Source organism: Miniopterus schreibersii (genome assembly GCF_964146895.1).
Source record: "Miniopterus schreibersii genome assembly, chromosome: 2".
Lineage (NCBI taxonomy): Eukaryota > Metazoa > Chordata > Mammalia > Chiroptera > Miniopteridae > Miniopterus > Miniopterus schreibersii.
Window position 1 is genome coordinate 140,431,601 of NC_138102.1, and position 14,980 is coordinate 140,446,580.

The 14,980-nt window shown below is 48.9% G+C and overlaps 1 protein-coding gene across 5 annotated transcripts in view; it reads left to right on the forward strand.

Moving 5' to 3' along the window:
* The window catches only part of ITGB7 (integrin subunit beta 7), a 16,725-nt gene continuing 1,745 nt past the window's right edge, over positions 1-14,980 (forward strand). The window contains exons 1-14 of one of the 5 annotated variants that reach the window (XM_081127528.1): positions 1-11; positions 1,637-1,695; positions 6,879-7,082; positions 8,734-8,941; positions 9,026-9,196; positions 9,921-10,162; positions 10,531-10,689; positions 10,948-11,043; positions 11,203-11,292; positions 12,795-12,941; positions 13,408-13,601; positions 13,960-14,183; positions 14,408-14,627; positions 14,758-14,966. In XM_081127528.1, the coding sequence (XP_080983654.1) occupies positions 6,882-7,082; positions 8,734-8,941; positions 9,026-9,196; positions 9,921-10,162; positions 10,531-10,689; positions 10,948-11,043; positions 11,203-11,292; positions 12,795-12,941; positions 13,408-13,601; positions 13,960-14,183; positions 14,408-14,627; positions 14,758-14,966 (2,161 nt within the window). In that variant the 5' untranslated portion in view covers positions 1-11; positions 1,637-1,695; positions 6,879-6,881. Of the gene's footprint in view, positions 12-1,634; positions 1,696-1,956; positions 2,000-6,878; positions 7,083-8,733; positions 8,942-9,025; positions 9,197-9,920; positions 10,163-10,530; positions 10,690-10,947; positions 11,293-12,794; positions 12,942-13,407; positions 13,602-13,959; positions 14,184-14,407; positions 14,628-14,757; positions 14,967-14,980 lie in introns of those variants that run through there. The other 4 variants (XM_081127526.1, XM_081127527.1, XM_081127530.1 and 1 more) reach the window with 4 other exon arrangements.

Consider the following 14,980-nt stretch of genomic DNA (forward strand, 5'->3'; position numbering starts at 1 on the left):
AATATCCTCTGGTAAGGATTAAAAAAAAATAAAAAAAATCACTCTCTCTGTCCCATTTGTCACCTCATGACCTCCACTCAGCTTTCATGACCCCACTGCCACCTTCTGTCCTAATCTCTCTCCTTGCCCCTATATGCCTCACTGCCTTTGGCCTCTACCACTTTGCCCTTATACTCCCTCAACATCACCTCCCCCCAACCCCGTGGTCCACCTTCTTCCCTGGGACAGTGCCTTGCCTACCTTGTTCCTGGCTTTCTTCACCAATGACCTGTGCATATGGAGAGAGGTTAAGGATGTGGGAGTAGGGGAGGAGAGAAGGCTGGGGAAAAGCAGAAGAAGAAAGTGAAAGAAGCTCTAGAGGAAACCACAGGGCCTATAGGGTAGGAGGGGTCATTGCCATGGTAACCTCTGGTTGTGGGGGAAGGGTAAAAGGTCCCGTAGCCTGAGGTCAGTTGAAACCCACCCAGAAAAGAGCCCTTTCTCCCCAGTTGCTCTTCCCAGCAGCCACATTCCTACAATCTGCCTGCCATTTACTGAGCACTTGCTATGATATGGGCACTTTGCTAGGTGCTGGCTTCAGTTAGTCCTGCCCAAAAGAAGTGCTCCTTCTGATGGAGGAGACAGACCTGTGCACACAGACCTTGTGTCAGTTCCTTCTCAAAGCTCCCTGTGGTCAAGTGTGGGCTGGGGCAAGTATTTCCCACAACCTTGTTTTCCTAAAGGCTTCATTCTTGCCCTGGCTCCAACTGCCATTCCTGCTCTCTCTGCTTCTCCTACAAGGGGTGGGGCCTCCTCCACCCCTTTCCCAGGCTCCACTACTGTCTTGGCTCCTTGGCCCAGTCTCATTCTCTGAGCCTGGCCCTGTGCCTCTCTCAGCTTCCCAGCTGTCTGGACCTTGAATTTCTCAAAGCCTCTCTGCTTTTTACCCCATCACTTCTCATTCACTGATTCTGTCATCAGGCCCTTAGTATGTGCCAGATTCTCTTCTAAACAATTGATATGAATCATTTAATTCTCAACAACCCTATGAATTCCACTTGACAGATGAGAATATAGCCACAGGAAGAATAAGTAACTTACCTAAGGTCCCAGTACTAGTAAGTGATACAGAGCCCAGGATTTGAACTTGGGCAGTTTGGCTCCACAGCCAGTGTAGTTAAATACCCACTATGATACACTGGCATTGAGTTTTCAAAGTGAACAGTAGCCGCTAATTTCCCCTTCTCTACAGTACTTACTGCCTCCATATTTCTTCCTTTCTATCATGTTCCTGTATAAGGAAGTGGAGAGATAACTTCCAGACCACCCAGTTGCTAGCAATGTGACCTTGGGCAGTTTTTACTTTTTACTTCTAAGCCTCAATTTCCACCTTACTTCTAAGCCTCCACATCTGTAAAACTAGGGAGGCTAGAGAGATATTAACACCTATGTCATGAGGTTCCTGTGAGGATTAATTATAACATTATGATACACCTAGCACCTATTAGGTGCTCAATAGATTAGATGATCTTTCAGATCCCTATATCATCAACTCCCTTGGCCCAGTTCCACTCCTATCTGCTCCACTTTCTAGATCAGTCACCCCCACCACCCCGAAGTCTCACCCACCCCGGGCGTGTCACTTCCTCCTCTGCAGCCTCCCAGATCAGTACACAAAGACTGCCGCTGCCGCTGGAGGACAGGCTGCTCGCACCTGTGAGTACCAGGGCACCAGCCCTCCTGCTTCTTACTAGCCCAGGCCCGACCTGGTTCCAGCTTCCCAGGAAGAGGGTTCTGACCTAAAGACACCCAAGATTCAGTTGAAACTTGAGCAAGGCTCTGAACTCTTGTCTACATTCCTAAAATCCCATCTTGTTCCTTCCTCCAGTTTCACAAGCCCTCCTCCCCACCTATCTCTCTTGCATCAGTTTTCCAAGAATGGGCTGGAGGGAGGAAAAGGTGAGGGAACGTATGAGTGCTATCACCTGAGTGCCTGCCATGCGCCAAAGATTATGTCAAGGTAGGGTTCTCTCAATATTACTCCCCAGCTGCCATCCCTGCTGCTTAATGAGCTCGCAGTGGGGGGGGGGGGTAGGAGGGCTGCTCAGCTCAGGCCTCCTCTGTGGCACCTTGGCCTCAGATCTCACACTCCTGGGAGACTAGCCCAGTGGCTCAGTTCTCTTTCCTTCTGGAGACTGAGTGGACAGCACAGGGTTCTGCTTGACTTGGGAAGATCTGGATGGATTGGGAAGCCACTGTTTCTCAGCTGCTGAGGGGACAGTAGGGTGTGTATTGGAATCAGAATTGAGTCCAGGAAATTGGGACAACCAAGGAGGTAGAGAAGGGAGACGAAAGAAGACCCCCCACACACACACGGAAAAAGAAAGGTAGAGTCCATTTGGGCTACTTGGAGAGGGCACTAATTTCGAAGATGATACCTGGGTTGGAGGGAAGGACAGCAGCAAACCAACCACGGGGCCTGACCTGTCTCAGTCCCTGTTTTGCCTCTAGTGCACTCTGTGACCTTGAGCAAGTGACTGACCACTCTGGGATTCAGGTTTATATTTGTATAAAGAGGGGGTTGAAGTAGAAGCTATGGTTAGGATCAGAGAGAAGCAGCAGCAAAACAAAGAGCTGTGAAGAAGTGGAGAAGAGAAAAACAGCAGAGGTGTAATGAAACTTTTGAATAGGAAGGGGAGAGCGAGGCAGATTAAAAGAAGTGGTGGGTCATGTATCCATAAGGAGGGGAGAACAAGGAGGAGAGGGAATTAGAAGGGGATTGGCGTGGGCTGTTGAGGGAGTCCCAGGGCCCCCTTTAGGGGAGATGAGTGGGGCTTGAGGTTTCTGGGTTTGTCCTATTCGAGGAACCAGTGTATCATGGGGGCCCCACCTATGAGAGATGAGTCAAAAGTGGGCTTTGTGCTGCAGCATATCCAGCCTCCCGACCACAGGAGTGCAGAGCAAGCAAGGCTGAGGTTACACTGAGCCCGAGCACTGGGCTGGCCTCTCACAGGAGGGTGGAGCCTTCCTTATGTACACATTCTACACCTGAGGTCACAGGTAGTGGGGAGCAGGGCAGGGTGGTAAATGACTTGGCACCCCACCCCTTCCCCACACTCTGTGCAGAGCGTCAGGATTTGAGTCTAGGTCCAGGCTGAGGAGGAGGCAGATGCTTCATGACCAAGGGTTAGCTGGCCTTTCTCATAGACCACTGATGGGGATGTACACTGGCACCGTCTCCAAGGAGGTTATGTTGGCAATACTTAACAATATTACAAATGATACCTATTTATTGACCTTACACATCCTCTTCCAGGGATTTATCCTACAGATTCACTTGCACACAGGTGAAATGATAAAATATATGAATTTTCACTGCAGCATTATTTACAAAAGTGAACAATTAGAAACAATTTAAATCCCTACCATAAGAGACTAACTACAATATGCTATATCCATGAGATGGAAAACCCTATGGCTGTAAAAATGAACAAGGAAGTTCTTAATTTTCTTGGGTATTAGGATCTCTAAGAAAAGTTAAAAGAAAAAAAAATTAAGATGAAAAACTGTGTAAAGCATTCTACCATTTGTAGAAGTCTATCATTTGATTCTACCATTTGAAGAGTGTATATATAGGGTGTTCCCCAAAAATGTATACACACTTTAACAGCTGACAGCTCAATTTTGAAAATGAAATGTATTTTAATAAACACTACCTTTATAATTATTCAAAGTGTGTATAAAATTTTTGGGACACCCTATATATATATGTGTTCACATTAGTTTGTATATGCATAAAACAATCTCTAGAAAGACTGTAAGTAATAAATGATAATAATAAATGATGGTTATTTATTTGCAGTGGGTGTGAAAACAGGTGGATGGGGGATAGGACTGGGAGATTTCCCACTATCTTATCTAACTTTGATTTTTTTTATGGTGGTAAAATACACATAAAATTTATCATTTTAACCATTTTTAAGTGTACAATTCAGTGGCATTACAATGCTGTGCAACCATAAACACTATCTAGTTCCAGAACTTTTTCTTCACCCCAAAAGGAAACTTCCCATTAAGCAGTCACTCCCCATCTTTCCCTCCTCCCCAACACCTGGGAACACTAATCTACTTTGTGTATTTTCTAGTCAGGCTATTTTATATAAATGGAATCATACAATATGTGGTCTTTTATGACTGGTTTTGTTCACTCAGCATAATGTTTTCAAGGTTCATTGATGTTGCAGCATGGTCAGTACTTCATTCCTTTTAATGGCCAAGTAATATTTCATTGTATGGATATACCATTTTTGTTTATCCATTCATCAGTTGATGGATATTGGGTTGTTTCTACCTTTTAGCTATTGCAAGTAGTATTGCTATGAACATTCATATACAAGTTTTTGTTTGAGCACCTATTTTCAGTTCTTTTAGGAATACACCTAGGAGCGAAACTGTCAGGTCATAGGGTAATTCTGTTTTAACTTACTGAAGAATCACCAAACTGTTTTCCACAGTGGTTGTACCATTTTACGTTCCCACCAGCAACAATAAGAGTCCCATTTTTCTCTACATCCTCATCAATAGCCATCCTAGAGGATATGAAGTGGACCTCACTGTGGTTTTGCTTTGCATTTCCCTGACAAGTAATGGTGCTGAGCGTCTTTTTTTTTTTTTTTTTTTAATCCTCACCCAAGGATATCTTTTCTATTGCTTTTCAGAGAGAGTGGAAGGGAGAGAGAAACACTGATGTGAGAGAGAGATTGGTTACCTTCCACATGTGCCCCAACCAGGGTCGGGGATCAAGCCTGCAACCACAGTACGTGCCCTTGACCTGAATCAAACCCAAGACCCTTCAGTCCTTGGGCTGAAACTCTAACCACTGAGCAAACTGGCTAGGGCTTGAGCGTCTTTTTATGTGCTTGTTGGCCATTTGTCTATCTTCTTTATGGAACTATCTATTTAAATCCTTTTCCCATTTATTTTTATTTAATTTAAAAAATATACCTTTATTGATTTCAGAGAAAGGAAGGGAGAGGGGGAGAGGGAGAGATAGAAACATCAATGATGAGAGAGTCATTGATCAACTGCCTCCAGCGTGCACTCCCACTGGGGATCGAGCCCGAAAGCTGGGCATGTGTCTGACCAGGAATCGAACAGTGATCTCCTGGATCATAGGTCGATGCTCTACCGCTGACCCATTCCGGTGTCTTTTAATGCACAGAACTTTTATGAAGCCCAATTTATCTATTTCTTGTTGTTGTGTTTTTTTAAAAAATTGTTGCTTGTGCTTTCGATGTCATAGCTAAGAATTCATTGTCAAGTCCCAAATTATGAAGATTTACCCCTGTATTTTCTCCTAAGAGTTTATAGTTTAAGCATTTTTAGGCCTTTGATTCATTTTCAGTTAATTTTTGTATGTGTTGTGAGGCAGGAGTCCAACTTCATTATTTTACATGTGGATATCCAGTTATCACACACCATTTGTTGAAGATGATTTTTCCTTATTGAATGGTTTGGCATCTTTGTTGAAAGTCAGTTGGCCACAAATGGATGGGTTTACTTCTGGACTCCCGATTCTATTCCATGACTCTATGTGCCTGTCCTTGCACCAGCACCACATTGTCCCGTGATGCTGGGAAGTGTGAGTGCTCCTACGCTGTTCTTTTTCAAGGTTGTTTTGGCTATTTATGCAACTCCATATGAATTTTAGAACCAGCTTTTCCATTTCTGTAAAAAAAAAAAAGAGGCCTTTGGGATTTAACTTTTTGATTTTTGAAGCATGGTAACGGGTTGCCTATTCAAAATTTTCATTAATCAGTTTTTTAAAATCAGAAATTTAGCCCAGCCGGGTGAGGCTCAGCGGTTGAGCGTCGACCTAGGATCCAGGAGATTAGGGTTTGATTCCTGGTCAGGGCACATGCCCTGGTTGCGGGCTCGATCCCCAGTCAGGGGTATGCAGGAGGCAGCCGATCAATGACTCTCTCATCATTGATGTTTCTATTTCTCTCTTTCCCTTTCCTTTTCTCTTTCTGAAATCAATAAAGATATATTTAAAAAATAAAAATAAAAATAAAATCAGAAATTTACCTGGCATTTCCTAGAAGTCATTCCAGGAATTACCCTGCCTTCAGGCTCTTTCTCCACTCTAGATTCCCTTTGTGAAAAGTAAAGAAAAAGTTTTACCACCCCCTGCTCTTCCTTCCTGTTATCCTAGACCTTTAGAAAGATTTCTTATGATCTAATCTTTACTCCTCTTGCTACGTCAAATACAGCTAACCTTCCCTCCTCTTCCACATACTCCTTCATCTTCTCTAGCTTGCTTTCTTCTCATTCCTACTCCCCAACTTTCCCCCTTATTTAGAGCCTCTGACCCTCTTCCCTTATATAGAATCCAAGATTATAAAAGCTACAAGAGCTGTCAGATTATTCAATGCCCTCACTTTACAGATGAGTGGAAACTCAGGCTCAGAGAGAAAGTCTGAACTTGCCACAGCCAGTGAGTGACCGAGGCAGGACCAGAATCTAGTCTGTTTCCCACTGTTTGGTTCTATTTCCACTATGGCCTGGAATCTTGGTGAAGAGAACTGAGTATAGACCTTAGTGCCTCCAGGCTCAGGCCCCAGACTCTTGGCTAGGCCATTTTGCCCACCCTGGCCTCTTGAAGTCTGCACACAAGAAGGATGGGTCTTCTCTAAGGTCCCTACCATGGCCTGATACTTGCTCCTTTCTGCCATTTTGAAGAAACTGCTGAATCCATAGAGGGAAGTGAAACTATGAGGGGAGATAAAGAGTTGGGGTAGAGTTTTGAAAGTGACAACCACAGGCTAAGTTTAGAGGACTGAGAACTTAAAAGGGTCCTCCCTAATGACCCATGTGTCCCTCTTTATGTCCTATTACAGACCATGGTGGCTTTGTCAATGGTTCTTGTTTTCCTGCTGGTTCTGAACAGAAGTGAGAGTGAATTGGACGCCAAGATCTCATCCCCAGGGAAGGCCACAGAATGGGGGGATCCTGATCTGTCCCTGCCAGGATCCTGCCAGCCAGCCCCTTCCTGCAAGAAGTGCATCCTTTCACATCCAAGCTGTGCATGGTGCAAACAACTGGTAAAAATGGGCCTGTGGCCTTTGAGCCATGTGTAGATGTATGTGCAGCCTGGATATATATCTATGATTCTGTAGGCACATGTGTCATTTTTCTGGGTGCACTCTGCAGTCCTGTGTGTGACTGTGTCTGTGCACATAGGACTCTTGTGTGTGATTGTGTGCGTGTGTGCACAAACACACATGCAAGATTCCTGTGCATGTACATTTGTCTGTATTGTGTATTTGTGTATGTATGGACAAGACTTGTGACTATGAATTTGGAGGAAGTATGTTCTTGTTGGGACTCATGCTTGTGTATAGGTAGAGAGAGCTATTGTGCATGTACAGATGTGAGAAAGTGCCAGTTCGGGCTACCATAACAAAATACCATTGACTGGGTGGCTTAAACAACAGGAATTTATTTCTCTTAGTTCTGGAGGCTGGAAAGTCCAAGGCCTAGGTGTTCACAGATTTGGTTCCTGTTGAAATTTCTCTTCCTGGCTTTCGGATGGGCTGCAGATCAGCTCTCTTGTGTCTCTTCTTATAAGGGCACTAATCCCATTATGAGGGTTCTACCCTCATAGCCTCATCTAACCCTAATTTCTTCCCAGAGGCCCTATCTCCAAATACTAGCACACTGGGGGGTAACCAATGGCAGAAAGTGTGTGACTGGGTTTCTGAGTCGGTGTTGGGGGCCAGCAGGGGGTATGTTCCTAGGTATGTATCAGCCTGTGACTGGGAAGGTAGAAGGGAAGGAGTTGGAAACCTGTGGGTTTGGGTGGAAGGCATGAGTTACCTCAGTGGCCAAGGAGGATGCTGGGGAGCAGGTGTCTCTCTGGCTGGTCAATAAAGCTGTTCTTTGTTTATGCCTTAAAGAGACAGGGTTCATGGAGTGGCAGAGCATGAGGGGTTCCTGAGACGGGGGTGGGACAGAATACTCTCACAGAAAAAAGGAGAGTTAGATGAGATAAGAATTGAAGGCAAGCTCACTAGGAGGCAGAGCTATAGAGGCTGAGCAGGCCCAGGAGAAAGGCACATAGTGAATCTGAGATGACCGGAAAGACTCAGTTTGCAGGAGGCAGAGAGCAGAGGTGCTATGTGCGGGCTCTTGGGGCAGTTGGGTATATGTCTGCTTCCTCCAACCCCCAGACAAGAGGCTGGCACCCAGGCCAGCTGAGAAGCCACTCAAACCATTTCCTTCCTCTGCGGCTCCCCAGCCAGTCCCAGGGGTACTAGACATATTAGGGGATGGGGGTCTCCCCTTCTGTCCTAATCCTTTCCCCTTCCCGGGAACTGTGAGTCTTAGCCTGATCCCCTTCCCATTTCCACCTGAGCAAGCAGGGAGGTTGGACTAGGAGGTAGGGCTCCTCCTTTTTCGGTGGTAGTGAGGTCCCTGAGATTCTCAACAGGAAGTCTGTGGCCCTAGGGGGAGGGGAAGGGTAGGTGACTGGGGAAAGGGGGGAGTTGAGATAAGGGAGGAAGTGGGTTCTGACAAGAAAGGCCGGGGGTTCAAGGATAGCTGTGGAAGGAATGGGAGGGGAGGGAATCTGAGGGGCTCAGGGAGTTGACAGAGAGGGGGGCTTAGAAGTAGCTGGTATTGCAGGCTGGGAGCCGGCCTTCCAGTTCTGAGGGGCGGGGTTAGGGTCCCAACGCACCTACCCTTGTGGTGCAGAACTTCACGGCATCAGGGGAGGCGGAGGAGCGGCGCTGTGCGCGGCGTGAAGAGCTGCTGGCTCGTGGCTGCCCCCCAGGAGAGCTGGAGGAGCCCCATGGCCGGCAGGAGGTGCTGCAGGACAAGCCGCTCAGCCAGGGCGCCAGGGGCGGAGGCGAGGGGGCCACCCAGCTGGCACCGCAGCAGGTGCGAATCACGCTGCGTCCTGGTGAGCTAGCAGGGGCAGGGTCGGGGCAGAGATCTGGGATTGGATCCAAACACGCCCTGCTGACCCCCATTGCCCCACCCCCAGGGGAGCCCCAGCAGCTCCGGGTCCGCTTCCTCCGTGCCCAGGGATACCCTGTGGACTTGTACTACCTTATGGACCTGAGCTACTCCATGAAGGACGACCTGGAGTTCGTGCGCCAGCTTGGGCATGCCCTGCTTGTGCGACTGCAGGAGGTCACCCATTCTGTGCGCATCGGTAAGCGCCGCCCCACCACCTGCCAGCCCTCTGCCTCGAACTTCAACCGCAGCCTTAGCCTCTGCCAACGTCCTGGACACACAACGGCCCCACCGGCCCTCTCCCAGTTTTTAACAGGCCACAGGTTGCTTATCTCTCTCCCCTAAAACACCCATCTTCTAGGTCAGAGCTGGAGGGGATTTAAGAGACTGTCCATTTCCAGGAAGGGTAACTGAGGTCCAGAGTCTGGAGAGGCTGTGTTCAGACAGCTCCCAGGGGTCAGGCAGTGCCCTGGACCTACCAACTAGGATACTGCCCTGATGCCACTGTCTCAGCCCTGTGTCTCTTGGATAAGGTCTAAATGTCACTGTTCCTGGCTGCACATTCTGTGCCCATCTATTCTCTGTTCATGACCCACTCCTTTGCCTCATGCTGCTACTACACCCTACAACTTGCCTTCTTCCTCAGCTTTCAGGAAACCCCTGCCTGACCCCTGTTGTGCCCTCTTCTTAATCTCCTCCATTCCCCCACTTCCCTGAGCTGGTGGACTCAGCCCTTTGCTCTGCCAGGTACTGGGTCCTTACCCTCTAGGAACACCTGGCTCCCATTATCTCCTCTAGGATCACCCCAGCCCTCCACCCCTCATGGACTCCTCCCTTCCTAGTCCTCAGCAGTGGCCCTTCCATGCTGCTGCTGCTGCTGTCCAGAGACTTCTGGCTCACCTTTCATGCCTCCCCCCACCCAGGCTTTGGCTCCTTCGTGGACAAAACGGTGCTGCCCTTTGTGAGCACAGTGCCCTCCAAGCTTCGCCACCCCTGCCCCACCCGGCTGGAGCGCTGCCAGCCACCCTTCAGCTTTCACCATGTGCTGTCCCTGACGGGGGATGCTAAGGCCTTCGAGCGAGAGGTGGGGCGCCAGAGTGTGTCTGGCAACCTGGACTCACCTGAAGGTGGCTTTGATGCCATTCTACAGGCTGCACTCTGCCAGGTGAGGAGGTGGGGCAGGGAACTGAATCTGAAGGACTGTTTGGAGCCAAGACTGCTACCTATGGTTGTGCAGTACACAATTCCAGAGAGTTTCATTTGTATCACACTGTGGTTTGCAGATTTATTTTGACAATTTCCCAGTAAACTGGAGTAAAATATCTTAAGAGACATATTTTTCTAATTCACAAGAAGGCCTCCACTAGCAGCAACCCTGCCTAGGGGGCTAAGGAAAAGAAGCAGGGAGCTGGAGGCAGGGGTATAGACAAACCGACTCAGAATGAGGCTGGCCAAATCTTTGGCTCACATCGCTGGCTGGGGTGGCTCAAGGGCCATGTCCAGGTGCACAGCCTACCCCACCCCCCACCCCAGGAACAGATTGGCTGGAGAAATGTGTCTCGGCTGCTGGTGTTCACTTCAGATGACACATTCCACACAGCTGGGGATGGAAAGTTGGGTGGCATTTTCATGCCCAGCGACGGGCACTGCCACTTGGACAGCAATGGCCTCTACAGTCGCAGCCCAGAGTTTGTGAGTCCCTCTCCTCCCCTAACCCCTTCCCATCTGAGCCACACCTCCTCTCCTCCCAGGACCCCCATCCCCAGCCTCATTCTCCTTACTGGTAACCAACCTGCTGTCTTCTCCAGCAGTTCCACCCCCACTGCTCAGGCTCCCTAGCCCCCCTCCCCCTTGCCGAGCCCCCAGGGTTCCTGGATTCCCTGGGCTGAGGGCACCCTGAGTGCTGTGGAGGACCTGTGGTACTCATCTTGTCTCCACTCCCTGCTCCAGGACTACCCCTCTGTGGGTCAGGTAGCCCAGGCTCTCTCTGCAGCAAACATCCAGCCCATTTTTGCTGTCACCAGTACCACACTGCCCGTCTACCAGGTGAGAGCTGTCTGGATGGCAGGCCCTCCTACCCTGAACCTTCCTCAAGTTCCTCAAAGATCCATTTTCCTCTCCCCCATGTGCCCTCCTTCCAGACCCTCAGAAGCCCATTTCTCTGGAGTTGTGACCCATGATTTCTCTCAACTCCTCATAATTCAGGAGCTGAGTAAGCTGATTCCTAAGTCCGCAGTGGGGGAGCTGAGTGAGAACTCCAGCAATGTGGTACAGCTCATCATGGACGCTTATAATGTGAGGAGCCAGGGTGGGGGAGAATGGAGAGGGCAGGCATTGGGGCAAAGTGGAAAGGAGCCCTCAGGAGGGGTGGCAGAACTAAGAAGGAATAATCACTTTTTGAGTAACATTCCACATCTCCTACCTGCTGTTTGCATAGGGCTGTCTTAATAGTTCATTCACTCACTCGATCTTACATTCATAAATCTTAAGTGTCTGATTTGTGCAGAGGATGTAGCCCAGCTCTGGGCAAATAAGGAAAGTAATATTCATTGAGCTTTTATTACATGCCGAGCACTCTCCTAAGTGCACACACTGTTTGCTAACTCATTTAACCCCACAAAAACCCCTGCTTGGTAACTATTACCATCCCTATTTTATAGATGGGGACAAAGACACAAGGAGGCTAAGTGACTTGCCCAAGGTCACCAGATAAAAGATAGAAAGGCTGGGATTTGTCCCTTAGTCAGTCTGTACATAAAGAATGTAGCCAGCCGGGCGTGGCTCAGCGGTTAAGCATCGACCTAGGATTCAGGAGATCACGGTTTGATTCCCGGTCAGGGCACAGGCCTGGGTTGCAGGCTCCTGCAGGGGGTAGCCAATCAATGACGACTCTCTCATCATTGATGTTTCTATCTCTCTCTCCCCTTCTCCCTTCCTCTCTCTGAAATCTATAAAGATATATTAAAAAAAAAAAAAGAAAAAGTAACATCTTGCCTTAGCTGGTTAGGCTCAGTGGTTAGAGTGTCAGCCCTCAGACTGAAGGGTCCTGGGTTTGATTCTGGCCAAGGGCACGTACCTCAGTTGTAGGCTCAATCACCGACCCTGGTTGGTTTGAGAGCGGGAGGCAACCAATCTACGTGTCTCTCTCACATCAATGTTTCTGTCTCCCTCTCCGAACCCCTCTTTCACTTTCTCTGAAAAGCAATGGAAAAAATATCCTTGGGTGAGGATTTAAAAAAAGAATTTAACATGTAGCCTGCTTTCATTAAGCTTATAAACAATTCAGATGTTCTTCACAGGACCCATAGAATTTTACGGTAGAAGGAACAATAAAAATTCCTAAGTGTTTCTTGGGTTTAGGTCTTATCTCTATAATTAGACTGCAGGCTTCTTGAAGACAGGAACTATTTCCGAAAACCACATTGAGAAAATCTGAGATGGTATCAAATTTTCCAGGACAAAATCTGGGGGAATTGCCCTTTAGGCCTTGTATGTACACAGGTTATATGTCCTGATTATTTAAAAACACAGCCACTACATGTTTACAGCACCTGGCCAGCCCCTGACCCCCAGCAGGCCCTTACTGCAGCTGCACTGAAATGCTGTTAGATCTCCCTGTACAACCCCTCATGATTCTCACAGGTCCTGCCTGCAGGAATGCCTCCAGAATAGGCAGAATGGAAAGAGCCCCAAGGTGGGCTGAGGGCAGGGTTCTGGCAGAATTTAGAATGGTTGGAGAGGGCATGAGGTGGGGTCAGAGTCTTGCCTTCATGTGTTTACTCATTCCCTTCCCACAGAGTCTGTCATCCACTGTGACCCTTGAACACTCTCCACTCCCTCTGGGGGTCCACATCTCTTACAAATCTCAGTGTGGAGGTCCTGGGAAGAATGATGGTGAGGCTGGGGACCGGGGCCAGTGCAACCATGTCCGAATCAACCAGACGGTAAGTGCCAGTTAAGATAAGTAGAAGGGGCCCTGGCTGAGTAGCTCAGTTGGTTAGAGCATTGGCCCAGATACGCCAAGGTTGCCGGTTCAATCCCCGGTGAGGGCAAATAGAAGAATCAACTAGTAAATGCATAAATGGAACAACAAATTGATTTTCTAAAGATCAATTTAAAAAAAAAGGCAGAAGGAAGTGGGGGTAGGAGTAGGAAATTGAGGCAGGCAGGAAATGATGGGGGCAGGCACAGAGAATACTGCAAAAGCTTGGGGTAGTCCTCCACCCACCCTTTCAAAGGGGTTCAATGACTAACTTCCTCAAGCATATCTCTAGGAGATGGGTGTTAGCATGACCTTGTTCCTTAATTTATAAGGAGTTGGGCTCTGGATGAATAGGTTTGGTGTGTGTGCCCGTGTGCACACAGGTACACTCATGAGCTTAGTCTCATTTCTACCCATCCTATCCTCAGGTGAATTTTTTGGTTACTCTCCACGCTACCCGCTGCCTCCCAGAGCCCCATCTTATGAAGTTCCGAGCTCTTGGCTTCTCAGAGGAGCTGACCGTGGAGTTGCACACACTGTGTGATTGTAATTGCAATGACACCCAGCTCCAAGCCCCCTACTGCAGTGATGGCCAGGGGCACCTACAATGTGGGGTGTGCAGGTGAGGGTCTCTAGCTTCCTTTTACCTATGTGGCTTTCCACAAATACAGCCCCTGTATTCCTCCTCCTTCACCTTCCATCCTTCCACTGGCATCTCTAGACAAGTTTTTCTTAGACATCCCTAGACTGCACCCTGATTTTCATCTCCTGAAGCTTCTCAGATATGCTGAAACCCTCCCCTCCACCAGAACTCCCTCTGCTCTTCTACTCCTTGGTACTTCACCATATTCCACATCCCTTCAGCCACTGTCCATCTCCAACTCTTGTAGACCTTGGGGTTAGAGGATACTGGGAAAGACAGATCAAGGGATGGTCAAACTCTCTGACCCACCTTCCCCTTCCTTTCCTTCCCCTCCCAGTTGTTCCCCAGGCCGCCTGGGTCGGCTCTGTGAGTGCTCTGAAGCTGAGCTGTCCTCCCCAGATCTGGAATCTGGGTGCCGGGGCCCAAATGGGACAGGGCCCCTGTGCAGTGGGAAGGGACGGTGCCAGTGTGGACGCTGCAGTTGCAGTGGACAGAGCTCTGGGCGCCTGTGCGAGTGTGATGATGCCAGCTGTGAGCGACATGAGGGCATCCTCTGTGGAGGTACCTGGGAACTTTTGGGAGAAGGGAGGGGTCAGAGTGGCTCTCCCAAGGGTATGAGGCTCTGGGACCTTCAAGGCACTAAGGGCAAATATCTGGTGTAGGAGTCAGGGCATGCATCTGACATACTTGAGAGGGAATTGCGTACACAGGAACAGGTAGCTCTAGGCTGTAATGTCCATTGTGTGTGAAGAATATGGTTGTCACCCTGTGCAACTCTGCTCCAGGATTCGGCCACTGCCAATGTGGAGTGTGTCACTGTCACGCCAACCGCACGGGCAGAGCATGCGAGTGCAGTGGGGACGTGGATGGCTGTGTCAGTCCTGGCGGAAGGCTCTGCAGTGGGCATGGACATTGCAAATGCAACCGCTGCCAGTGCTTGGATGGCTACTATGGTGCCCTATGTGATCAGTGCCCAGGCTGCAAGACACCATGCGAAAGACACAGGTGAGGCCTCGGGTCTTGCATTTTGGGAACAGGCAGTGGGGCTCACTAATCCACTGCCCCTGCCTGCTTTCCTGCATGTGGTGTGGGTGACAACTGCCCAGTTGGTAACTTACTGGAATTTACTGGACAGGGACTGTGCAGAGTGTGGGGCCTTTAAGACTGGTCCCCTGGCCACCAACTGCAGCATAGCTTGTGCCCATACCAACGTGACTCTGGCTTTGGCCCCTACCCTGGATGATGGCTGGTGCAAAGAGAGAACCCTGGACAACCAGCTGTTGTTCTTCCTGGTGGAGGATGAAGCCGGAGGCAGAGTCATACTGAGAGTGAGACCTCGAGAGAGTAAGTGGGAAGGG